The sequence below is a fragment of the Anguilla anguilla genome, chromosome 7 (genome assembly GCF_013347855.1).
Source record: "Anguilla anguilla isolate fAngAng1 chromosome 7, fAngAng1.pri, whole genome shotgun sequence".
Taxonomy (NCBI): domain Eukaryota; kingdom Metazoa; phylum Chordata; class Actinopteri; order Anguilliformes; family Anguillidae; genus Anguilla; species Anguilla anguilla.
In genome coordinates this window covers 36,699,439-36,725,924 of record NC_049207.1, presented here as the reverse complement: position 1 = coordinate 36,725,924, position 26,486 = coordinate 36,699,439, and the positions used below count along the sequence as shown (strand labels likewise).

The following is a 26,486-nucleotide window of genomic DNA, read 5'->3' as shown; positions in this document are numbered from 1 at the left end:
TTGCTTTAGACCACAAATCCTATAATCCACAGGCCAGCCATTGTAAAGCCTGTAAGTTAACAATTTATGTAAATATCGAAAATATTCGTCATCACACACACTATCTGGACAAATCTAAAAAACCCACTAAAACGTAAATAATAATGGTCTCTATAATTTTGTAAAATTTGTTGTATTAAATGTTATAACGTTTATAGTTTGACTGTCATGAATAATCTAGCATGCAGTTTTCAGTATTATTGCTTTTATTATTTGCATTTAAAACCTGGAATTGGTTGGTGAAAATGGTTAAATGGAAAAATGTATCATACATCGAAATACTTTCACTGAGTTTTATATTTTTGACTGGACCGCAACAGCGGGGCCAGCCCTATAAATGCGAATGTCTGTGACTGAGTGATGAAGTTACACCATTGGTCGGCCGAGTTATGAAGTTACACCATTGGTCGGCTGGTCCAGCCATATACTAGGCTTTGACCTAGTCTTGTTATATAAGAGGAAAGGTTTTCTTTAGGCTTTGTTCTACCCAGTGTGTGACCAGTACTGACTTCTCCCTGTGTTGCCCTCCTGTGGTTCAGCGGGGAACTGCTCCGGCTACCGGACGTGCAGCCAGTGTCTGGACCAGCCAGGCTGCGGGTGGTGCACCGAACCCAGCAACACGGGGCGAGGCCAGTGTATGGAGGGCTCCTATCGTGGGCCAGTCCAGGCCTCGGGCCTCTCCTCCCTGCAGGAGCCCACCCTCAACCTCACCTTGTGCACTCATGAGGCCCAATACAACTGGTCCTTCATCCATTGTCCTGGTGAGTAATGGAGCTGCACTTCAGATCCCGGGGTCAGATAGTGCTCTTTGCACAATTAAACACCCCCACCCCCTATATATCCAATTAAAATGCAAATGCAAGATCTCCAAATCTTCAACAGAATGAGAAGCTCCCTTCTTACTTGAGCTGTGTACTAAAATACAAGTTGCTATCTGCTAAAAGTTTGTTGCTTTTTAAGTTTTCTCAACCTTGCACGGGTACTTGGGAAATCAGCTTTTAATTCTATGCACCCAAAAGCTATAATGAGCTTCAGAATTAACTTGATCTACCCTTATTAATACCATTCTCCAATTTAAAATATTTTCTTTATACTATAACTAAGGAGTGCCCCTGCTGTGAATCTTCTTTGCGCATTGTATATTGCTACAGCCTGTCTTATCTCCTGTTTATGTGCTTTGCCATTGTGATATAGTTATTATAACTGTGTGTATATCTCACATCCCCCTTAAAAAGAGATATCAATCTTAATGGGGTTTTCATAGTGAAATAAAGGACAAATAAATAAATAAATGTGAATATTTGAACATTTGAACATTATTATTGATTAATTTAACATAGAAACTGTTGAATCAATAATTGCAAAAGTTGCTCACATTGACTGTGTTTTTGAGTAACAAGGACATGCATGTGTGTATGCACATACACGCTTGTGTGTCTCTATGTGTCTCTACGCTGTCGGTGTAAGGGCCACAGACGACTCATAATGTGGCATGTGTGTGCGTGTCTCTCTTTGCAGCATGTCAGTGTAACGGCCATAGCAGATGCACTAACGAGAGTGTGTGTGAGAATTGTGAGGACTTGACTGCTGGGAGGCACTGCGAGAGTTGCATCTCTGGTTACTATGGAGACCCCACTAACGGTGGCACCTGCCAACGTGAGTCATGCCAGCAGCAAGGTTGTCGGGGGGGAGGTTGTCTGCTTCTCACTCAACTTTTATCTGTTTTTCTGACTCCACTAACAGGGTGCAATGAGGCATGTGGCAAGAGTTCACATTCACTGCAGGCAAGGGGGGATAGTACAGATCCATCAAAACAAAAATATTTGAGCTGCAGTAACCTCTACGATGCCACTTTTACTCTGTAGCTTCCCTGCAATACCAATGCTACTCTGCATAACCTCTAATGGTACCAATGCAATGATTCAATACCTTTATTTTACCAATGCAACTTCGCAATCCTATGATGACTTTGCAGTAGCCTTGCAATAGCCATGCAACCATGAAATACCGGTGTTTACATTGCACAAATTCTGCAGTGCCGGTACAATTATGTGATATCCTGTAATGCAGGTGCAACCCTGCTATATCCTGCAGTTTCACTGCATCTCTGCATCTTTAAAGAATTACCTTATTAACTGATGAAATGTCCGTAGGTAAATGAGCCAGTACATAAATGGAATGCCTTGAAGTTGTTGAATTAACCAATCGTGGTCACTGTCGTTCTAGCCTGCAAGTGTAACGGTCATGCCAGCATGTGTAACCCCAGCAACGGGAAGTGTTACTGCACCACCAAAGGCATCAAAGGGGATCGTTGCCACTTGTGAGTCTGTGTTCCAGTGCTCCCTCCCTGCATACTTACTTTTCCTTTTCATCCTGTGCTTTGTCTCTCCTCCCTACTGACCTGCCTGGGGCCTGGGTCCTTCCACCTGGAAAGCTTTTACCGTCTTAGTCTGTGCAAGGCTTGCTTTGGCATTTGCATACATTGAATGCAACTGTATTTAGAAATTTCACAAATGTAATGTATGCATGTCCTTGCATCCTCACTCTCTTCTGTGTGTGTGTTTCTGTGTTTGTGGATGGGTGGGTGTGTGTGCACGTGTGAGTGCATGTGTCCATGTGTGTGTGTGTGTGTGTGTGTGTGTGAGCATGTGTGTGCATATGTGTGAATGTGTATGTGTATGTGTGTGTGTGCATGTGTGTGTGTGTGTGGGTTTATGTGCTTGAATGTATGTGGGTGTATGCATTTGTATTTGTGTGTAGCGTGAGAGTGTATGTGTCTGTGTGAATGTGTACATTTGTAGGTTTGCGCACACGCATACAGATGTGAGTTCTTGCTGTTATAGAGGTATAGGTGTCCCTTCTCCCTCCCAAAGGCCAGTATTATCCAGAATTATTTGAGTGCTTTTAGGTTTTAGACCACTTTAATAAATTGTTTCTTTTAGTCTGTCATTTGTCTGATGTCTGACAGATTAAGTTCCCTCTCTCTCGCTCTCATTCTTTCTCTTTTTCTGTCTCTGGATGTCTGCTCTCAGGTGTGAGGTAGAAAATCGTTACCAAGGCAACCCCCTCAAAGGGACCTGCTACTGTGAGTATGAAGAGCAGCCAGTGAAAACCCTGCATGCAAAACAGTATGAGATATAGTGTCACAGAGGCGTGACAAATTTATCAATGGTTAAAACAGCATGGGGTGTCCTTTATATAGCAGTGATTAATTCAGCCAAGGGAAAAAGCTATGGGACTGGACAAAAAAAAAAAAAAACACACCTAATGACCAGCCATGAAGTTCATACTTTTATTACATTGTTAATAATTCTGTTTTTAAAAATGTTATTATATAAGCACACAAAGAGCTTATTTTTTCCAGACAGTATTGCTGTCCAGCTGCATATTTCCTGAAACTGTTCAGGTCAATGGCCTTTCTCCGTGTGAACCTGCAGCCTTTCTTTAGCCACTAAGCCATACCGCGGTGTAGGGGAAGTGAGGATTAAGTGAAATATGCTTAATTTTCTGAATCCAGCGGTTTTAACCAGCTAACACCCTCGTTTGACATTTAGCACTCAGAATCGCTAACACAAGTATATCAACAGTTAAAATCCCTCACTTTTCCAACATGTGAATTAAATTTAGTCAATTTAATTTAATTGTTATCAAAGATATCAATAATTAATTAAATAGCCAAATTCATTGATAGGCAGAGAAATCTGTTGGATAAACCTTATCTTGGGTAAATTATCTTGTCATCTGGTAAAATATCTTCATAAAAAAAAGATGGCAGTGTGCACAAGCAATAGCCCTCCTCTGGTTACTTTCAATTTGCGAAGTGATTTTGTCAGTTATTTTGATCACTGCTTAATTTTTCTGAAATGTAATACATTTTTAATCATAATCTCTATTAGCTCATTTATTTATTATACTTAGTGTCAGGCAGCTGTTAACTCAATAGCCCGCTCACGCTGTTTCTTAACAGCTAGAAAAAAAATGGGTTGAGAACTGTGTTATGCTGTTGATATAAATGCTCACATTTCAAATAGATAAACAAATTAACAGAGAAAGGAATGGGTTTTTTTAAAAGCTTTATTAAGACATGGCAGCAAGCCTACAATTCCACTATTAGCACTCTGATGGGTACACCCAAAAATCGGAGGTTACACCCACGGTTGGGACTCTGACACTTGCTACTGGGTGAATGCCAACAAAATCCATCATGTAAGAAAAAAGGAGCAAATTTTGAGTGACGGCCATTTTGCTTTGAGCAATGACCGACCTTTGAGTGGAGTGGGAAGAGGATGCGGAACGGTGGAGTGGGCCAGGCGTACAGCCTCATGAGTGAAGAACAGGATTTCTGATCGCTCAACTCCGCTAACGTACTCAGCTCCCTCCGCCTGCCATCAAAATTTTTAAACTGGTCAGCACCACTTGACTTTACATACGTTACCCTGACACAGAAGCAGTTATTAACTTGACATCTGACTGTGTTCGTCTCACTCTGCATGGGACTGCACAGAAGGTCCTGTAATGGGCATATTATGAGCTGCTTGTATATTGACGAGTTGAAGATGTTGAAAAAAAAAATGTACCCTCAAAGATGAAACCATAAAGAAAGTGAAAGCAAAGATAAGAGGGAGACTTACGGTGCCCTCTGAAACTATGGGAACAGTAGAGTGAAATGTTTGCTCTTTTTGCTATATACTTAAGGAATTTTGATTTGAGAACAAAAGATGAATGTGATACGAAAGTACAGACAATCAGCTTTTATTTCTTGGTATTTACATGCATATATGTTTTACACTTTTACAGAAAGAACTGTAGAGTCCTGCCTTTTTCAGCTGTGCAAAAGTAAGTTAACGGATGACCGACAGGTGTTAACTGTTCCTCAGGTGTTTCTGTAAAAATGGTAAGACATACACATGTAAATGCCATGAAATAAAATCTGGTAGTCTGTACTGATTGTCTCAAATTTCACGTTACTGTTCCCATACTTTGGGAGAGCTCTCTATACAGTATGTGCTGGCAGAAGTAGCTGTAAACAAGACCAGGTCAAAACCTAGTATATGGCTGGACCTAACACACTTCATCCGGCCGACCAATGGTGTAACTTCATAACTCAAACCCTACATGCCAGCCAGATCCCTCCGTTCTGCTACCTCAGGACGCCTAGCACCTCCCCCTCTTCGCACCTGCACTTCCAGAACACGTCTCCTGTCTGTTCTGGCCCCACGATGGTGGAATGACCTCACTGTGGAGGTCAGAACAGCTGAGACACTGACCCATTTCAAACGACGACTGAAGACTCACCTCTTCAGGCTGCACCTCTCCCCATCCCTCCTGTACCCCCCTGTAAATGACTGTAAGCTTAGGGTTGTAACTAGGCAGCTGTTTCGTAGGTGACTTAGGTGCATTAACTGTCTTAACTACTGCTTGTATTTTTTTTCCATAGACTGCGTTGTTGCCGTTCTCATTGTTTAGTGTTAATCAGTTTAACCTTCAGGGTCCAAGTTGAACTATGCGGTTGTTCCCTGCACTTGGACCGGTACTTCTCTCTAGGGGTTTCGTCATACTTGTTCCTGGTTATGGTTATACACTTTGTTGTACGTCGCTCTGGATAAGAGCATCTGCCAAATGCCTGTAATGTAATGTAATGTAACTTGGCCGACCAATGGTGTAACTTCATCACTCAGTCACTCAGTCACAGACATTCGCATTTGTAGGGCTGGCCCCGCTGTTGCGGTCCAGCCAAAAATCAGTTTCGTGACTCCGCAAAGATTGCGATGTTGCTAAATTGTTAAAACCCGTTTTAGTGAAATCATTGAAGTTGCTGATTGCTCTGTTCTTATTATGCAGATACACTACTGATTGACTACCAGTTTACATTCAGTCTCTCTCAAGAAGATGACCGATACTACACTGCTATCAACTTTGTAGCCTCTCCGGAAGAGGTAAGAGGTCAAGGTGTGCTGGGCGGCAGGTAAAGTCCAGGTCATTTATTCATTTGCTGGAGCTAGTTTTTTATTGTTTAATTAAATCTTAAAAGAAACATACTGCTCTGTCCATTCCCAAGCACCTTCCATCAACACACCTGTAAAAACCGTTAACCGTTTTTTTGAAACCGTTTTGGTACCGTTAACCTTGACTTACAGGAGACATTTTTATCTGACACTTGACTTGAGACAAAGTTGAGATGTGAGACTCAGCTTTCGTGAGACCTATGACTTGCTCCCACCTCTGCTGTGAGCTAATTTGCAGTGGTAGCACCACTTCCTCCCTGAGCCTCTAGACTCTCCCAGTCAATCTTGACTGTCACAGTTGATTGGTCGATTACCCATAACCTGAGAGCTTGCGACAGTACTGCTGATTTGTCATTGTCAGTCGAGAACTGTCTGCTACAATACTCATGTTACAATTAACCTCAACATACAATGTAGGAATTGCTTTATTTCACAGAAAATGAAATGGAAAACCTTCCTGACAAAACTGATATATATCCCATGCACTTATAAAGCTGCCCTTTATTTGTGGAGTCTTATTTTTATGGCTTACATGCCTCAGTGTGATTTTGTTTATTTTGAGTGTGAAACTGAAGTTAGCTAACCCTGTACCTCCTTGCATTCACATTGAAATTTGTTCTTCTCTCTCAGCAAAACCGGGACCTAGACATGTTCATCAACGCATCAAAGAACTTCAACTTGAACATCACTTGGGCAACCAACTTTCCCGGTAGGCAGCTGTGTGCTTGTTTGTATATGTACAGAAACCACATGTGTGTGTGAGAGGTTGTGGTCATGTATGTGTGTGTGCAAATTTGTGAGTCTTTGAATGTGTGCCTGTGTTTGTGAGACTTGGTTGTGCATGTATGTTCATAAATAAATTTTGGGGATGAGGCAGGGATCTTGTCATAGTTGCCCAAGGCTATGAAATGTATATGTGATTAATATAAATATATTATATTATGGCCTGGGAACAGGGAGAGTTGCCATTTATGCTTGTTCTTCTCCTGTTCTTTATTTCCCTCTTTTTCTGTTCACTCCTCTCATGTCTCTTGCTTTCTCTGTTTCTTCCTGTCATGTTCACATGCAGTGTTTGCTGTTCTCTTTTTCTCTCCCTCCTTCATTCCCTCCCTCAGCAGGCACTCAGGTGGGAGAGGAGATCCCGATTGTGTCGAGGGGCAACATCAAGGAGTTTAAGGGCAGCTTCTCCAATGAGAAGTTTGACTTCCGCAACAATCCCAACATCACCTTTTATGTGTACGTCAGCAACTTCACCTGGCCCATAAAAATACAGGTGAGAGCACACTCACTCCCTTCTCCGGGATTTGTCTCCCACTTTTGAACAGGTCACTGGGTTGGTCTGATCACCCTGCCTTGAAATACCACTGGGGCGGGTCTGTGAGGTGTTCTGTCAGGTTTTGTCAGGTGTTTTGTTGCACCGGTAAAGCTTTTACTCATCAGCCTGTTATATGATCTTGGTTTATCCTTGGAATGTCTGGGCAACTCAATGGTGTGCATAAGGTAAAATTTCAATAAGTTTTCTTAAAAAATCATAAAATAATCTTTGAAAGATCTGCGTAATAATAATAATAATAATAATGGATTACATTTAATGTAGTATCCACCTTTTGTACAAGCAAACCAATTGTAGAGAAAAGAATTCATCATTAACTGTGGCACTATGGTTTTCACTATGGTCTTCATGTGCAAGTGACATATTCTGTTACTCTTTCCAGTGGATTCTACCCTAAAGTAGCGGGCCTCTGTTGAGGACTGGGTTTGAATGCATTTATCTCGTCCAATACTGATTCGTGAGAGGAAGCCGCAGGCCTCCCGGCTTCGAGCCGTGCTGCTGGCAGCACGGCGACAGTTCAACCGGGTCATTAATCCCGCTTCATCTTGGTCCTCCTATTCAGGCCGGTTGTACCTCGCTGCAGAAAGTGTGTGTGAAGGAGAGGTCTGGACTGTTACTTCGGCCCTGCAGTGCTACATGACCTTCTATTGGTGTAGGCCTCTTATGTAAGAGAAAGAACAGACATGGGGGGAAGCTTGAATTCAGGTGGCGTTGCGGAAAGATTTATGACCAGCATAATATCTGCTTCTGCAAGATGCTGAAAGTTTTCCTTGGTGTACTGTTAAAGGGTTGTTTTTGTTTCGTGAAAACCTGCACGTTAATGTTAAGGTTTTTCCACACTGGCCTAGTCAGTAAGAAATGTACTTTCCAAAACTAAATTTATACTTGCCTAGACATGTTTACTTGTCCACAAGGCAGCACTTTCTCTGTATAACTCTGCTGTACTATTTGATTCTTTGATTGGTCAGTGGTCTCAGTGGCCAGCATAACCCCCACCTTAATATTTTTTTTCTTCTCACAAATAACTCTACTTCTGTACTAGCGACATAATGGCAAACAGAGATTTAAACAAACTGAATTGTGAATTACATCTCATCGCCATTTTCTCGCTCGGGCCAGTAGGTCTGGTCTTACTTGCCCTGGGCAAGTCTTATTGTTGAACCCTGCTGTGCATTACCCTCACAGCTCTACATTGATCTCAGCATCTTAATTGCCCCCTCTGGGTGAATAGAACATTGCAAGAGACCAAATATTTCTGTAGGTCCCCATCACTCCTCTGCTCACATCAGTATGTGTGCAAAGCTGTCAGTTTTTCTGTGGGGAATACATTTCTGGATTTCGTGAAAAGCATTTGTACTTCTCCGATTCCACTGCATCTGCCAGCCAAAGATTCTTACAGTACTCGTTGATAACCATTAGCTCTGAGGACCAGGCCATGACTGCTGAATTGATTTGTGTTGAATTTAATTGATGAAAAAAATGAAGGGATCCCACTCTGATGCCGCTGACCAGATGTTTTCCTTTTGTGCTTGACTATGTGATGCATGTGCATTGAATCAGTCTTACAGGGTGTGTAGTTGGGTTATGTATTTCTTTATTTGTTATTAATTTTTTAAAATGAAATTACTGATCCAGTGTAATCCAGTATGTAATGAAGCATGATGTCTGATAGGCCTGGCAGTGCTCTGAAAATAAGACTATGTCTTTGGATTTTTATATTACAGCATGGTATGGTAGTTGGCTTGGCTATGTACACTGCCACACTCTTGTAATATGTGTGTTTTTATTTTTGTAATATTAATAATATTTTTTAGAAATGTAAACGTCTTCTTTTTATAACCAGGTGCTTGTTGATACTTGACCCCAAGGTCGACACTGCATTCTTGCATTAGCATAAACAAACTTTCACTCTGCGAACACAGGCACACACAGGCTTCACACTGACTCTCGGGGTTCCAGGAGGGGTGGGCGTTGGCGGGGTTGGAATGTGGCTGGGCCCAGTCCTTAGACCCAGGGTCCTGGGTGTGCTGAATGGGCCTCTGTCCTCGTACAGACTCCGGTATGTTAGTTAGTCAGCCGCTCCGTCCCTCTCAGGGAAGCACTCTGAACTACAAACTGGGCATTCTGGCTCTCTGCGGAGATCTGTGGAGTACAAACTCCCCTCCTGTTTTGCACGTCCAGCGCTGGCCACAGACAGACATTTCCAAAGCCTAGCGACCAAGCAATGTCAAGGTACGGTAGCTTATGCACTTTTTATTTAGCGATAGTCTTAAAAGGCACTTTGGGAACTATGAGATAAAACCCAGGTACAGTAAAACATGTAGTTGAACTTGCTGAAATGTGCAAAATGTAGACTTCACTTATACTATTCTGCTATTATTTTATAATTATATACAATTATATACAATATTATTCAGTTAATATTGTGTTAATAACTAATTAACATTATATTTTCTTCGTTTTAAGAATAGCATGGTATGCTGAAAATGTATAAACAGTCGTCTTTAGTTAAAGCCATTGGCATGTTGTTGATCATTCCATTTAAATTTCTTCTGTAGGTAGTTTCTTTTACATGTATTGTTCTTCATCCAAACCTTACATTAATTTCAAGCTCAGACTGAATGTGCATGTTGTATCATTTATTGTTTAGACAGTGATGACAAACTGACTACATACAGCATGAAAATCATGTTTCAGCCTATGTGAGAGTCCTGTATGATATTATTAGTCTTTGCAGTGACAGGTAGGTATGTTTCTCACGTCAAGTAACAAAAAACAATTAAGAGGAATGACCTGAGCTTTAACAACGGGCAAATACTGTACATCTGGGACGGATGCATCAAACAGCGAGGTTTGCTCTTGGGAAATGCAGTTAGTGGCAGAAAACCGATATTACAGTATATAGCATTTACACACCAGAGGCAGAAGGTGCACCAGAGGAAAAAGTGGGCTGTGTGATAAGAGATTCTCATACTGTACATCCCATAAATCACTGATGCATTTTAACAGCAGCCTGGCTGCAACATGCTTTGAGGAACAGCAGACTACCCTCTTTTCTGCCTCCAGGAGGCCTCAGGTAGAGCTGGCCTGATGAGGGATGCTTCTGGGAGAGGAGTGGCAGTGAGGGTTTTAAGAGTAGCAGTGTGTTTAATTTAAGCCAGTAATTTGAGCAGCTCCAGGAAATCTAAAAGTGCTGAGTATGCTTTTGCAGTCTGGTTAGAGATTGCAAGTTTTGTGAATTCCTCTGTATCTGCATCGTTCTCTCTCTCTTTCTCTGCCCCCCTTTCATAGGAAACGAAACTGCTTTGGCTTCACTGTTGAGAAAACCCATAATAATTGAACATCAGACCTATAGTTTCTCTAATGATTTGAGTCTGACTGTACCAGTCCTGTTTGCTTCTTGTCCTGTAAGTAGGGGGACTTGCATTGCCATCTAAATCCCCTTGGGGTCATTGTGAACAATCACCTGAGTAATTATACAATTAGTGATTAACCGTAACCTTCATGTAGACAATTTGTTGATGTAATACACTTGAGAGAGATATGACATGAAATGTTCGAAAAAAATAAATAAATTGAGCAGCAGTACCCTCTTGGTACAGTATGCACCGCTGGAGTCCATTTGTTTAGCAAAAGTTGACAAACCTAAATTAAGTACATTTTTAAATAGGCATGTGATAAATGACAAGGGTGATGACAACTTCTGCAGAAGAAGGTACCACATGCTGCTGATGCACATAAAGCAAAGATGGTCTCTGGTGAGTCAGCAGATGGCACAGGCAATTATGTTTTGCACATTTTATTTGATCTGCAAGGAAAATCAGTTGCATCTGATTTTAAAGTGCCAACACTGTGCACCTTCATGCTGTAAGTTATAGCTCAGTAGGATAGCAGAAGCATGCAATAAAATTGCATGCTTTACCTGAATCCTGGTTCAAGATAATGAAATTCCTCCCATGAAAAATGCACAGACTACAGTCTGGTTCCAAAGCTGTTTTAACCATGCTCTGTAAAGTTTTTCTCCTTCAGGAAAATACACCCATTTTTTGGTTTTGCATTGCAATGACAAAATCAGTATATCATTTTAAAATTTCCAGTTAATTTCCGAAGTTTTCGGGCGCTGCCATGTTTTATAAATTGGACTGCACTGTAGGTTAAAGAGGGGACCCTTATATGGGCATGAAGGCCGGCCGAGTCCAGGTTGTCCACTAAGCGTGAGATGCAGTGAAGCAAACAGTCCCTGATTCGTCTGCAAAATATTAGAATATTGTCCAAATAGCACAATAACTTTACAAATCGGCACATGGGGAGATATTACATGAAAAAAAGCACCTATTGCGACTACATTCTCTTGTGGGAAAAAATTGACTTTGTATTTTTACTGTATTGTTACCATTTACTTGCCAACCGCAGTGTCGCGAGTGAGCAACATCTCTCAACAAGACCAGGAAGTGAGCCTCAAAAAACGAATCTTGGTTTTGGCCGCTTGGTTCACACATACAGAAAAATTGTGTGAAGTCTATTCACGCATAACATGACCTTTTCGGATAGATTAGGTTTGCATACAATGCCTTTTGTCTTCTCTTAGACTACTGCATCCCTAGCGGTAGCACATAGATGCCTGATAATTCCTCCCTTGGTGCAGATAGATTCAATTTCCTTAGTCTCAGAGTTGGTCTAATTTCCAGACATTTTTACAGAAAGGCTTTCTTTATTGGTTTACTACTTTTGAGGTATTTGTTGGTTTGGCAGTCATATCTCCCATGTGAAAATGGTGTGCTGAAGTATACCTGAAGTGTACTATGTTATACTTTAGAATACTTTAAATAGAATTCAAGTTCAAAATCAATTATGCTTAGTATGCTATTTTTTCACATGGGCTGCCACTACATACAAATGCTTGTCGTGATCAAGTCGCAGAGTGGAATGTGTCACCCTCTGAATCTTTTGTCATAGGTTTGCTCGTTCCAAGTAAAAGCATCTTGCGTAAGAACATCGTAACCTTTTGCGTACTTTAAACATGGGAATGTTGCTGCTTTTGTTCACACTAGAGCCGTGGTGGAAGATTTCTCTAAATTTCTCTAAAGAAAATTGGAGGATCATCTTAAATGGAAAATATCCTGTTGCTATTCACACGTGACGTTGACGCGGATAATTGGCGGAAGATGCATGTGTGAAAGGGGCTTTCCTCAGTTGTGTTGTTTTTTCATGTGTTCTTGAGGGGTAGGCCTGCCACATGTTATTGAGGGCTGGATGGGGTCTGTCATGGGTAATTGTAGGGTTAGGGGGGTGGTTTTCCATGAATGTGGTGGATGGGTTCAGCTTGCATTATTTGGAGCTTCAGGGTTTATTTAGATAAAGCTGTAAATAATTGAATTATAGTTACGTAGCATTTTGAAAGGGGAAATTTTAAATAAGACAGAAAGGGATTGAACCCAACAGTGACCTGAAAAAGCAAGCTTTCCATTACTCTGCCAAAGCCAAATGTTCTGCTATTTTTGGGTAGTCAATGTGACATAATTCATTTTAAGCTGAAATCCCTGCAGTCTGTTCAGGAGGTCACAATGGAACATTTTAGAATGTAGGTGTAGCAGGACAGCTAATTAATTCTCTCAAATCTAAATGTTCTGATGAGAAGAATTAGTCTCTCCTGAGTGTGCATTATCTGATTTAATAATAATTAACCGCTGGTTGTACTAATATTGTGTCTTTGGCATGATGCTTAAAGGAGTAACATGGTGGTTTTCACACTTTCTTGGTTTTATGTTCTATTTGCTTAAGAGGCATTGAAGAAACACGATGAGTAAAGTATTAAATATGTCCATTCTTTATTTTTGGAGAAATATGCGTTTTAAATTTATTGTCCTATTTTCAACCGCTTGAGAATGTTATCGACTTAGTGCGTCACAAGTACAGTAACCACTCCCCTTTCCATGCCCCGTAAGGAAATCTGACTTCCATACTATGCATACAAGTGTGCTGTGAAGTTTAGGTAGCAAACAACAAGGCTGAATCCTTCTGACGTAATTCTGACGTAAAATAACGTTTCAGAAAATATATAACTTTAAAACGTTTAATTTAATCTTCTCCTGGGACTTTTGCCATTTATTGAAGGTGTGAAAGAAAATTTTGGTGCCGCTTACTATAATCAAATGTTTTTCAGATTTACTGTTCGATTGAGCAAGTATCATTCAAAGTACATTTTTATGGGTTAGTGCTGTCCTAATGTGCTAGCTACTTCACATTAACCTTGTACGGTGATCAGTAAAGGCTAACAGCACAGCAACACTTAATTATTGTCACTTCTATCACCACTGTAATGAACTAAAAAAAGCCGACAAACTACCTTTTCTGTGAGAAATGTATTGTCGAGCTCACGCGCATACACTGCTGGCGACATTCTAAAGCTCCTTTTTGCCCTCCCCACTGTCAGTCAGTGATAGCTCATTCAAAATCATATTTTGGGACCCATGGATAACTCGTGACCCATAGTTTGTGCCGCTGGCTTACAGGCAAGACAATGCAAATATTTGACTAACGTTAGCAACATCATTTGAACGTTAGGTTCACTTATTAGAGTGCCTTTTAAGGACTATTGGACTATCTCTGGTTGGTTATATTCATTTATAGCTAGCTAGCTAACGTTAGCTAGCTATGTAGTTTGCTTTCATAATGTAATGTTATTGATAACGTTAGCTAGTTTGCTTTCATAAGGACGTTATAGTTAGCTAGCAAAAATTATTATTGGATATAAGTCAACGTCCTTAGCTATCGATACTTGATATACTAAGTTAGCTAGCTTGTGAAAATTCAGTCTCCCAAGATGAGCGCGTATCATGGAGGTAACTATGGTAACGGGGCATGGTCTGTCAATCATAGCTAACTGACAGTTCTCATTACCACGCCCAGACAGTTTGGGTGAACTTTTATAGTGGGAAATTTAGGCTTAGAAAAATACGTTTTAAAATACATTTAAATGACTGAATAATAAAAAAATTATTCACGTTTGTTTTGTTTTTGCCTAAAGACAACTGGCAAGTGTTACATTCAACCACTTCTTTAACTGTGGTATAAGAAAATTACATTTCTCTATGGTCGTTCATCTTAAAGTATGTGTACAGTAACTGAGATGGGGATGTGTTTCTGTTTCAGTTCTTCTTTCCCTTTGGCTTTTATCCTATACGCTCACTGGTCACTTTATTAGGTACACCTATCTAGTACCGGCTAGGACCCTCTTTTGCCTCTAGAACAGCCTGAATTATTTGCAGCATGGATTCAGCAAGGTGCTATAAACATTCCGTAGGGATTTTGGTCCATGCTGACTTCATAGTATCATATGGTTCCTGCAGATTTTTCAACCACACATTCATGTTGCAAACCTCCCATTCCACCACATCCCGAAGGTGCTCTGTTGGATTGAGATCATAAGACAGAAGAGATCGGAGTAAACTGAAATCATCATTGTTGTGTTCATGGAACCAGCTTGAGTTGATGTGTGCTTTGTGACATAGCACATTATCCTGCTGGAAGTATCCACTTCTATAAAGGTAGACTCTAGTCCTAAAGGAATGCACATGGTCAGCAACAATTACACTATTACACCACCAGCAGCAGCCCCCTGCACCATTGACACAAGGCAAGATGGATCCATGGACTATGCTGTTTATTCTACCATCTGCATGTTGCTGCAGAAATCGAGATTCGTTAGCACAGATACATTTTCAGTCGTCCAGTTTTGTTGATCACACGCTCACTGTATCTTCATCTTTCTGTTCTTAACTGACAGGAGTAGAAACCCGGCGTGGTCTTCTGCTGCTGTAGCATATCCACTTCAAGGTTGGACATTTTGTGCATTCAGAGAAGCCCTTCTGCACACCACTGTTGTAAACAGCTGTTATTTGAGTATTTGTGGCCTCTCTTAGTTTTCTCGTCTGATCTCTCTCAATAAAATAGTTTTTGGCCACAGAACTGTTGCCCACTAGATATTTCTTGTTTAGCACACGATTCTCAGTAAACTCTAGAGACTGTAGTGTGGGCAGCTGTTTCTGAGATGCTGGAAGAGTCATGTCTGGCACCAAGAATCAAACCACTGTCAAAATCACTTAGATCATCCATCTTACTCATTCTAATGATTGGTCAAACTAAAAAATGTAAGCTCTTATTCATGTCTGTATGCTATATTGAGTTCATTCGTTCACTGATTCATTCATTCGCTGTGCGGAGGAACAGACTATTTGCATTAACAAGTAGGTGTACTTGTACTTAATAAAGTGGCCAGTGAGTGTATTTGTTCTGTTTCCATGTGACTTTCTCGCATCTGTTTGGTAAATATGAGTATTGTGCTACTTTATGGTTCCAGATGGATTATTACACCAATGATGATTAACTTTGTGGATGTGCATCTAAACAATGCTGTATACGGGCACAGGTATGTGTATGTAATTACTAGCAAACTGAACAGATGTTAATGTGCCCACTGAAAATGCAGTCCCTTGTGAGGAACACACTTATGGGCTTAATATACTAGATAATGTTGCGTATTTCAGTGTGACATTTTAAGCACGGCACAAACACCCTTCCAACCACCCAAACTGAGTGGTACAAGCATGTCTAAATATTAGGTAATACCATACTGAGACAGAGATTTTATCATACTTCATGCACTTGCTGAAAAACAGATAAATTAAGTAGGGAATGCATGTTTGTTGTTTGTGAGTCTGCTCCCAGCTTGCGCCCTGTGCCGACTCACGTTTTGCCTATAGCCGGTTACTCTGCAACTCTGCAATCCGGGCTGGCGGTGCATAGTAGTTCTCACACAGGGTGGCACAATTGCCGTCTGCACATTTGATGCTGATCTTTTTATGCCCCAGTAAAAGGGGCTGAGACACGGTTGTGGTGGAGATTGAGATTAAACACCCAGACTGCCAGAGTACAGGCTGTGAAATATATATCACAGTGCACTCGAACAGTAGAGCAATGGGGCCATCCGTCTGGCCTGGACCAAACTTGACTGGTAATGGCAGAATTAGAAGAGTATCAAAAATTGGGGGGCAGAGCATTTATTTCTTTGCCCTTTTGTGTCTTGACTAGAAGTAGATGGTATTGGCAGCCAGAGCTGCAAAGGTTCTGTCGTGCCTGAACATATTGGATAGGGTCTGTGGAGTTGTTGTGGATGAAGGGAAGCAGACCCCTCCCAAAATGTGTGGTCAGGACAGGGTCTCTGTTGGAATGGGGGTGTGGTCAGTTGAAAAGGGACGGTCATGAGAATAGTTAAAAATATAAAAATGTGAAAAAGCATTAGGGGTGATATGAGCGGAATTTGAAAAATTGTGACCAGACATGGTGTAAAAAATAAACTACGATGGGCTGTCTGCTCATTGGAAAATACTGTATGACAGGGGTGGTGATGCGGCCATGGTGAAGCTGAAATATTCTTAATTGAAATATTCTTCTGAGGCCCTAAGAGCATATTGTTTTAGTTGCTAAGCAAAACTTGGTTAATAGTTCTATTTGGACGAAAAGCAAAAACCTTTTGTTTTTAATGATATGATTCTATCACAAAAAAAAATTCCTTCTTGTTTTGCAATTGCAAAATTTTGGTTCTTTTTGTCATTACATTACTTAAGAAAATTGCATGACACCATAACTCAATCAAATTGACCTCTCTCTGTTTTACGTTTTAAAATGGTTTGGTCAGGCAGTGTAAACATAGCATCTTTCTAGTCCCTCTCAACCAGGTTAGATTGCAAACAAGCTTTATGCTAGGGTCACCGTCACACGTTTCCTAGCTAAAATTAAAATTCAGTTGGGTTAGTTCAAAATCAATCTCACGGCATGCTTGTTATACCAGATAGCTAGCTAGCCAAATAGGCTACTGAATTACATTCAAAACAGTTGCTAACTATAAATGCAATCGTTCCCAAAGTTACAGAACAAAATGCGTCTCATGAGTTATATATAGAACGCCTCTGCTCTTTGCAGTTATTCATGAGCAACAACCCAATTATGCTTGAGTTGCCAGTGGCTGGGAAAATCCCTCAACACTAACTGTTGTAAGTAGGCTGTGTTGGGCTTCTGTAACTGTTGGCTTGCTAGCAATTTATGGCAAACAATTGTAATTGTCTGTGTTTGTTTTATCTTAATGTCAGAACCCATCTGCTAAATCAGAAATAAAATTATGAGAAAATCTGTCAAAGAGAGTGTTATTGTCAGACCATTGATGCGCATGAATTTAGAACCATGATTAAGCTTTTGCCTGTACTATTTCATAGCCATTTGTTCTGTAATGTAATGTAATGTTCATTGAAGTTTTAACCCTTTGAAACCCGTGGACCAATCAGAATTGAGCATTCAGTCAAGCCATTTAATATATGTGCAACAGCTGTAGGCAGGTGGCAGTACTGAGCCCTGTTGGCTTAAAGCACAGTGCTACACCTGTAAGGAATTAAGAAATTCTGTTGCTGAACAAGACAGTGGGTGGTGGGATAGGAGGAGGTTGTGGCAGATACCGGCTTGCTAAGGGAGTCTGAATGAATCTGTGGTCACACACTCTACATTTACATTTTATATTCTAGGCATTTATCTTATCCAGAGCGACTTATAATGAGTGCAAATGGAGAAATAGCCGAGATTTCAAAATCACCAACATCCCAAGTAGCAATTAATGAAAAGTGCAATGGGCGGGCCATAACACCCCGGTGCTACATAATCCTTTGCACTAGAATTAACATGTGGAAAGGAAGGTAGAGAAAGGATTTTTTTCTACCTTCTAGTGTCTTCATTGGCATGAATGTGGGTACCTTTGGCCACACTGCTGTGTAACAGTTTCAATGATGAGCCTCATACAGTAGAATCAAATAACAGTGTAAAGTCACATAGGATTCACTGGGCTGCTTTAGAGTACAAGTGATTAGCCATGTTAGGACAAGTCACTGTTCAAAGTCACATAGGAGTTACAATGCAGGGTTTTTCCTGCATTGAAATGTGTTTTTTCAAACTGCCTAAGCCAACTATAGGAGAAATTGCACGCAAAAAAAGGAAAACAATTAGAAATGGTTCGTGTGTTTATTGGTAAAATTTGATCATTAATTATACTTCATTTCATAGTTTTACAGTTTTGACTGTTTTCAAGTGTACAATAAATCTTAGACCTAATAAATGAACTTAAGTAGAATCCTCTTAATTGCATGAAAGAATAAGACATATCGAAAAATATCCCAAATATGGTAATGCTTTATGCAAATATGTGATCTCGTTATAATGGAATGAATGGGAAATGGTTTGGGATCTGTCAATTAAGTGCATTCTACTGTATTATTATTAACATAGACTGTTATATAACTATATATAACTATATGTGCAGATTGAACTTAGAAATAAAATTCTGGAAAAGCGTTTATGCTGTTACAAGGTGAAAGTAACACTAGCAACAAAGGATGGTGCAAGCATTCTTTGAGTGAATGTATAAAAATAATTTAAATACATTAAGGTGACATTTTTGTAGATTTGTTAAGTTAAAATGTTAATGAAGTTTTGAGTGAAAAACATGAAAATGCATTTCAAGATATGTTGCAATTCCAAATACCACTATTCCTGTAGAATGACCCCTTACAATGTGTTAATCCTTCAGTATAGGCTCAATTCCCCCCACCCCCTTTTAAATATTAAAGTTTTACACATAGTAAGTGTCAGAATCTGGCGGGAACGTTAATCTATCTACAGTATATTATACCTGTGCTCATGCCATCTGTTTGGCTCGTTCTACATATCCATGCCACATGTTTAATTTTTTATAGCCTACGTCTCAATGTATTATGGTGGTCTTTTGAAGACTTCACAGAACTTTACATTTTAAATGTAGCTAAATATTGGGAGAGAACACATCGAGTTGACAGTGGCAGTAAAGCTGGACATACAGCTGTCATGCAAAGTCACCACTAATTTTGAACCAGGAAAATCCCTGCAGTGGAATGTCACACAGGATTTACTGTGGTCTAACACATTTATAATCGCACTTGTAAGTCACGTTGGACAAGTAGGAATCACGTTGAGTGAAGACAGAAGGTACACGTCAATGTTTACATCAACAGAGAAACAAACAACCTTTGATGTTTTTGACTTTAGCAGGCTGTTGTTTTATTACTGATCTTTTACTTAATATTCTGTTACCATGCTTTTCTGACCTTATGCCCTTATCTCTATGTATATACAGTATTGCCATGACAACCATTTGGTGTGAATCAGTTGTCTGCCAAATAAATAATGCTATGTAAGATTTATACGACTTTAAATCTAGCCTATATTTTACCTGTTCTCGAGCAATTTTTTTGGCTAGTCCTACATGTTTTTAATACCATCCATTGATTTATTTATTTTTTCTGTGGAATGCTCTGACAGTCCTTTTGTTAACAGTACCTCTTGATCTCAATTCATTCATTTGCAATGTCTCTCTGTGATAGGATGCTTAGTATGGGCAGTGTTGCATTGTGGCTTTCTCTCCTTGTATACAGTGTGTGAGTGCATGGCATGTGGGGACAGTTTACCAGGCACTGTAATGTAATCTAGCCACAGGCGCCTCCCTGGAGACAGTAGGCTGCCCAGCCTACAGCAAGAGAGTTGGGCTGCAGTGTCATGGGCTGTACAGCAGAGGGCAATCTCACTTCAGGTCTGGTTGCTGTTCCAGTTATGTCTGCTGTAACTTGAATTCTATTTAATTCACTCTGTGACATTTCTTTTGTAAAGTGCACTCCATGAAATTACATTTTACGGTTCCCTTTGTCCCCGTTGCAGCTGGTACAGTACATGCGCTTATGCACCGTGCAATGCAACTGCAAGCATGCACAGGGACCATTAATGATGTGGAAAAGCTATCTGGTTATCTCTTCTGATGAGAATTGAACGCGTCTGACTAGGTTATCTATTGATAGATATTTTTTTATTTGTTAGACTAGCAGATGTTTGCCTTTAGGTCAACTTGCATCCCAAATCGCAGATTTCTTCAGGTGGTGTTTGTTTAGCTGGTGCCAAGCAATACTGTCGGAGTACCTCACTCAAAAGTGCAGTGGTACTGCCCTGGGTTCAAACACAGAACTCTCCAGTTTCAAGAATGGTTCCCTGACCGCAACCATGCACCGAAGGCCTGATGTTACGACTGATTCCTTTTTTTTCCTCTCAGTGCTGCACAGAGTTCTGTGTGAGTAGGAGTACTGAATGAAGCAGGTTCAGTAAATTTCAGCTGCTGGGGTTGGTAAGATTTTGTAAAGGTTTGTAATTGCTTTAGAAGAAATGGACAGTGGCCTCACAATAGCTTTTTTGAAAGCAACTGCAGAAACTTTGGTGTGACAATGTCATATTGACATACTGGTAGAATTGACCCCCTGGGATTTATGTCCACCACTATAAACAATCTATTTTCTGTTGAAAAAGGGCATGCTTTGACAATGCAAATGAAACAGATGGGGCAAGGTGACTTCTTAAACTATTTTAATGGAATCGAAAAAAGAAGGGCATAGACCATATCATAACATAGAACTTTTTTCCCAATGCATACATAACCTCTCACCCCCTCCTGGCACCCCATTTCCCAGAAAGAAAAGGGGAAAAGGCTGTGGGGGAAAAGGCATTTGTAAACAGCATGTTCCCGTACTTGGGAGGTTTGATGAACACTGCTTAAGTTAACACTGCTTTGTGTGAGAGAAAATATGAACGATAAAAGCACCTGAGCTCAATGTGTTGGATACAAAAAGACTAAGTTGGAGATTGAAACATTGTACTGACAGAGGAGAACTTCCAATACATATAGATGTTTGTTTTTGAAACTGAAATATATTGACAGGTAGTATGAATGCTGAGGTAACTATATTTTTCATATTAAACAAAAATTGAGTTCTTCCCACCAACATCATCAACATGTCATTAGGAGCACTGTCTTACCAAGCAAGGTCTTACACATATAGTTCTTTCAGTGTATTATCATCAATAGATAGTAAAACAAATATTTGTTTTATGTTTCTGGGTGAATCTTTCCTTTCCTTTAGATTATATGACCTGTATAGGTTTCATTAGTGTGACTGTATGATGACCAATATATTTTTCCCCCTTTAAAGGTGGTGGATGCATGTGTTTGTGCCATGGTTAACTACTCATTTCAGTTTGCTTGGTTGGCTTGGTGCAGCTCTGCACCTATCGACTTGTTTCAGCTCAGTTCGGTTAGGTTGGAATGGATCAGTTAAACAGAGCGGTTCCATTTAGTTCCGATAAACAGTGCATAATGACGAGCCTGAGCAGAAGGCAAAGTTAAAATTTCTCTTTTTCACTGCTGGACATTTTGCTAGTGGTGCCCCCAAAATGGTCACAACCCCGCTAATGTACTTTACCCGCTTTGTATTTTCCAACAGTTTTGTCGATGATCTGCTTCTCTTTGCATTCAGCTGTCCTCCTGCCTCTGTGGTTTATGCCCCATGGGGAACTTCTCCTCAGCCAAGTCCCTGACGCCGATTGAGGCGCAGGACGATCGATCCCGCGGCGGGGCAATTAGACGGCCGTTAATGGATTTTCCCCCCTCCCTGCAGAGTAATTAAGCATTTGGTCTCTTTCCGGGCCCCTTTGTTTACCCAGCAAGGTCAGAGTCTTTTTTCTGTCATGCAATCCAGCAAAAGGTCTGCTTCGGACAGTTTCCGTACCTTTAAGAGCTGTGTCTTCACTGCCAGACGGACGCGCCTCTGTACAGTGATGCTGCGGTGCTCTACAGGGGCTTATTAGCATTAAGTGAACCATGTCACTGGGTTTTGTCGCTTTTCTGCTAACTACTTGGTTATTCTCAGCCAGGATGACAGTGTGAGATGCACCCCATACAGTATAATCTGTTAATAAAATTGTGTTTCCCAACCCTGCAGAGTTGCCCAGCCCAGTCTGCGTTTGCTGTCCAATAATTTTTGCTAACAACATACAGATGCTCAGCACTTGGGAATGGAAGCTAAATTGGTGTAGTTCACATAATGGATGCTGTCACTGCTCCAGAATGAGGGTTGAGTATCCCTGTGGGCACTCAACCCTCTGGAACCTGCCTTGAGTTGCCCTGGAAGCTCTTGACTCTCCAGAGCCAGAGCTGAGTAGGCTTGAAGGCACCTGACCCTCAGGAAACAGGGTTTAGTAGCCCTGCAGAGATTGTGGCCCCACAGAACCAGAGCTTAGGAGCTCTTCAGGTACTCAGCCCTGTAGAATGAGAGTTCTGTTGGCTAAAGAAAAGCGGCAGGCTTTGTCTGTTGGGGAGTGCAGGGGAATTCCAAACAACTATAGTGTCTAATGTGCACAGATTCACCTTTTTTGTGCCATGATTGTAATGAACCCCCATGCACTTTATGGTAATAGCCTATATATTGATGTGCTGTCAAACTAAGAAGGTTGCAAATCTTGCTGTCAATCAAGAATAAATGACTTTCACTGGTATGCTCAGTGGGAATTGCACTTGATGGCAGACATCTCCATTAATCTTAAACACCACATATCACCTTTGAACTTTCCACCTACTCAGAGGCCTGTGTGTGTGTGTGTGTGTATGTGTGCATGAAGAACATGCAATAAATGTAATTTGTCATACGACCTGACCTACTGGGTGTGTTCCTATCTCAGGTTTATATTAGAATACTTTTCTGTACTGAAAGCCTCCACTAATAAGATGAGTACTGCATGGTTCACTAATCGTAAATGATCTTCTTTTACTCTCCCTCTCTACCCTGTCCCAATTCCAGATCGCCTTCTCCCAGCACAGTAACTTCATGGACCTTGTGCAGTTTTTTGTCACTTTTTTCAGGTAAGAAAACCTCATCTGCTAAAATAATTGTAGACAGCAATGAAGCAATAGAGGTTAGTAGAGATAGAAAATGCAACCTTATTACTGAAAGCTTGTGTATTCCATAATTATTTCATTTGAAAAAATCTAAGGATTGGTCCTTGAACAAAATCACAAGACTTTGATTCAAATAGGAAGAAATTTATTACATTTGATTAAGTTGCAATTGGACTACACTTAGCATTTGTAAGCAGGTCAAATTTATAGAGAACTTTGGTGCTCAGTTCAGTTGAATACTATAATGGATTATGATTTCTGCCTTTCACTGCTCAGAGGCCAGGCTTGAGTACAAGTTGATGTAAGGTTTCTGTGTTTTCATTAGACACTAAGAAGCCAATGAGTCTTGGTACACATACCACAAAAAAAGAAACAAATTCCAAACATTCACCCTTTCCATCCTCTCTACATCTAAAAAGAATAACACCAAATAAGTTGAGCCTGAGACACCATATGAACTTCCACAGAAAGAGAACACAAAGACTTAAGCAGACTTTCTGTCAGAATGAAGGCTCAAAGTGTACATGAAGAAATCAGAAACCCACTCAGAAGCGTATTACATTTATTATGACAGCTTATTATATTCCCCCAAATTCTTCTAAGGAATTACATTGAGATGTTGCCTCGTGAACTTCTCCATCTCGAAAAAAGTGAATACAGATTGACATTCTGTTTGTTACACCAGTGAGGATGCATGAGTCCAATTGCATGTTTTTTTTTTCAAACAGACAGCTAAGACCTCCCAGCTAGTAAACCTCCCATCCTTCACAGCAAGAGTCTTATGTGTGCAGTGTGTGGTCTTTAATTGATTTCAGTATATTTTTGTTTCAAGAGACTTATAATATTTGATTTGCCATTATATTATGTTTTTTTCCATATTTTATTGCATTTCAGTTTGTAATTGTCAGGTTTTTGACAGGTGTTTTGCAGTGTCCTTTGTGTGTGTCTGTGTTTGTGTGTGTGTGCATGTGTGTATGTGTGTGTGTAAGAACCAGGGGTGAAGGGTTATGGATGTGAGCAAGCCCTGATCTCCAGCCGGAACTGCAGTAATGTGTTATTGATCCTGGAGCCTGGAAGGGCAGGAGGAAAGCAGTGAATCAGGGATCGCAGACAGCATCCCAGTCTCCACCCGCCCTCTGCTTTATCTCTGTTTAATCAGTAACCTCTGACCCCTGGGGGACTGTACAGGCCGCATACCGTCAGTTCACTTCATTCTGCTTCCTCCAATCCTGAGGATAAAGCACTTTGCATAAGCGCTAATCCAAGGTCAGGCCAATGGAGCGAGGTAAAAAGAAGACAATACATTGAAAGCCTGGGCATACAGGCCTAAGAACACATCTCACAGATCACATCCTGTCAGCAAGGAAGATCTCCTCCCCCCCTCCCCACCCTCCTGGGAAGATGGCAAGATCAGATACTTAACAGTGTTAGTGAATCAGATAAGGGCTTTGATCGGAGCTGCAACAGTCACCCCTTGAGTTTAACCGTAACGCGATTCTAATTATGTCCAACCCTTCCCTGCACTCTGCCCTCTTCTTCTGGCCGAGGGATGCTTTCCGGTAACAAATCCTCCGTTCCTCCTCCGTGCCAGGAGTCTGTGACATCAGCAGTGTTAACCTAAGATTGACCGCAGATAAATCCTAAATCTGCACCCAGAAAGTACCACCGAATTAAGGAGCTGTTTTATTAGCTGCTTTTATTAAGCTCGGCGAGGTCCCTCCCAGGAGCCATCAACATGATAGTATGATAGGTCAGATCAGAGAAAAAATGAAATAAGAATGGCAATCGGGGACGGGCCGGACCCTCTGCTCTCTTGCAGTCTGATAGCGGGAACACGCCCAGTCTGCCTATTTGCTGTACACTACAAGATGTTGTGGGGGGGGCAGGATTGCTCCGTAACTGACATGTGGACTGTTGGTACTATAGTGACTGCCACTTGTTCATCATCTCTGCAGAATTGCAGGCTTCCTCACATACTATATTATTCGACTGGATTGTTACAGTCATAATTTTGTTTTCAGCATTGTGATTGGGCCTCTTCGATCAACTTTTGTAGCGCTGCCATGGCTCATTTTTATCTTGAAAAGATGGCCCTGGTGTTTTAGTCCATTGAAGAGACAGTGCCAGTTTTTTCTAAGGTGCCCATATTAAAACATTATTTGCCTCCTCTCCGTGGTCTGAAATGTAACACCCGCTTAGGGCTTACGGTTGCAGTTCCATGTATTCTGTTAGCATATACTGGCATCTGGCAGCAGAAATGCTTATCAGTTTCATCCCATACTTGCCCTTGATTCATTGGCTCATTGGGTTGCTGTTACAGTGTACACAGCAATGAGGGAAAACTTTAAATGTAAAGGAAAAGGAAAGGCATGTTACCATCAAATTATGCTCTCTCCTCATGTTGTTCTTAATCTCTCACCCTCTTTCCATTGCTCTTTCCACTACCTTTCTCCACTCTCCTTCCTTCACCCTCTCTTTTTCCCTCCCTCCTGTCTCTCTGTCTCCCTCCTTTTGTTTGTGTGATCTCCAACATGTGCGCAAGAGGAGGTTGTTCTGTGTAACTCGACACATAGAGCTACAAGCAAAGAAATTGTACCTGAAGGTGCAGGTACACATGTTGGAGAATATACATTTAACCTTCCTCCAGTGTTTGTTGCTCCCCCCTTATTTTAGTGTTTGCGGCCAAATTTGGCCGGTCTGTTTTAACTGCTTATATTAACACAAAATCTATAATTTTCCTGTTGAACTCAATGGAAAAAATATTCAGGAGAAACAATGCATCTTGCATCTTACTGCCATCCATATCCAAAAAAGACCTAGCCCTTCCCTCAACGTCTAGCTTGTTTCCCCAAAAAAAACTGTTCAAATCTGAACAGGGTGATAATTTAAATGGAATATTTTTCATATGCCCATCTGCCCTGGGGAAGAAGATTAAGGAACACAGTTGTTTGGGAATTGCACACATGCCAGTGTGCTTGTGAATAATATATAATGTTTAAAGTATGAATAAAATAACGCTGCCAAAATAGGCAGCTTGTGTCTCTTGCTTTACTAGAACAGGAGTCTCTTTGAATCGCTTTGCAGTCAGTCATTAGCTGGAATAAACACTCATTCGGAATAAAGCACCTTCACATAAACACCTCAGTCAGAACAGATTAACTCAACTAATCTTTAAATTAAATTAAATTTTAAATAGAAGGGGTGGTGTATACGTTTTATAATCAGTTTGATAGGCTAATATTAAGAATGTTGCTGCTTTGTT

The 26,486-nt window shown here is 40.7% G+C and overlaps 1 protein-coding gene across 3 annotated transcripts in view; it reads left to right on the top strand.

Moving 5' to 3' along the window:
- LOC118231949 (attractin-like) overlaps positions 1–26,486 on the top strand; it is a 199,663-nt gene that overhangs the window by 111,542 nt on the left and 61,635 nt on the right. Inside the window, exons 18-25 of one of the 3 annotated variants that reach the window (XR_004766180.1) lie at positions 579–800; positions 1,558–1,695; positions 2,266–2,359; positions 3,072–3,124; positions 5,881–5,975; positions 6,675–6,753; positions 7,114–7,317; positions 23,127–23,188. Coding sequence is in view for 2 of the 3 variants with exons in the window: in XM_035426368.1 (XP_035282259.1) it covers positions 579–800; positions 1,558–1,695; positions 2,266–2,359; positions 3,072–3,124; positions 5,881–5,975; positions 6,675–6,753; positions 7,160–7,317; positions 23,127–23,188 (901 nt within the window). In the remaining variant the exon portion in view is untranslated. Of the gene's footprint in view, positions 1–578; positions 801–1,557; positions 1,696–2,265; positions 2,360–3,071; positions 3,125–5,880; positions 5,976–6,674; positions 6,754–7,113; positions 7,318–23,126; positions 23,189–26,486 lie in introns of those variants that run through there. The other 2 variants (XM_035426369.1, XM_035426368.1) reach the window with 2 other exon arrangements.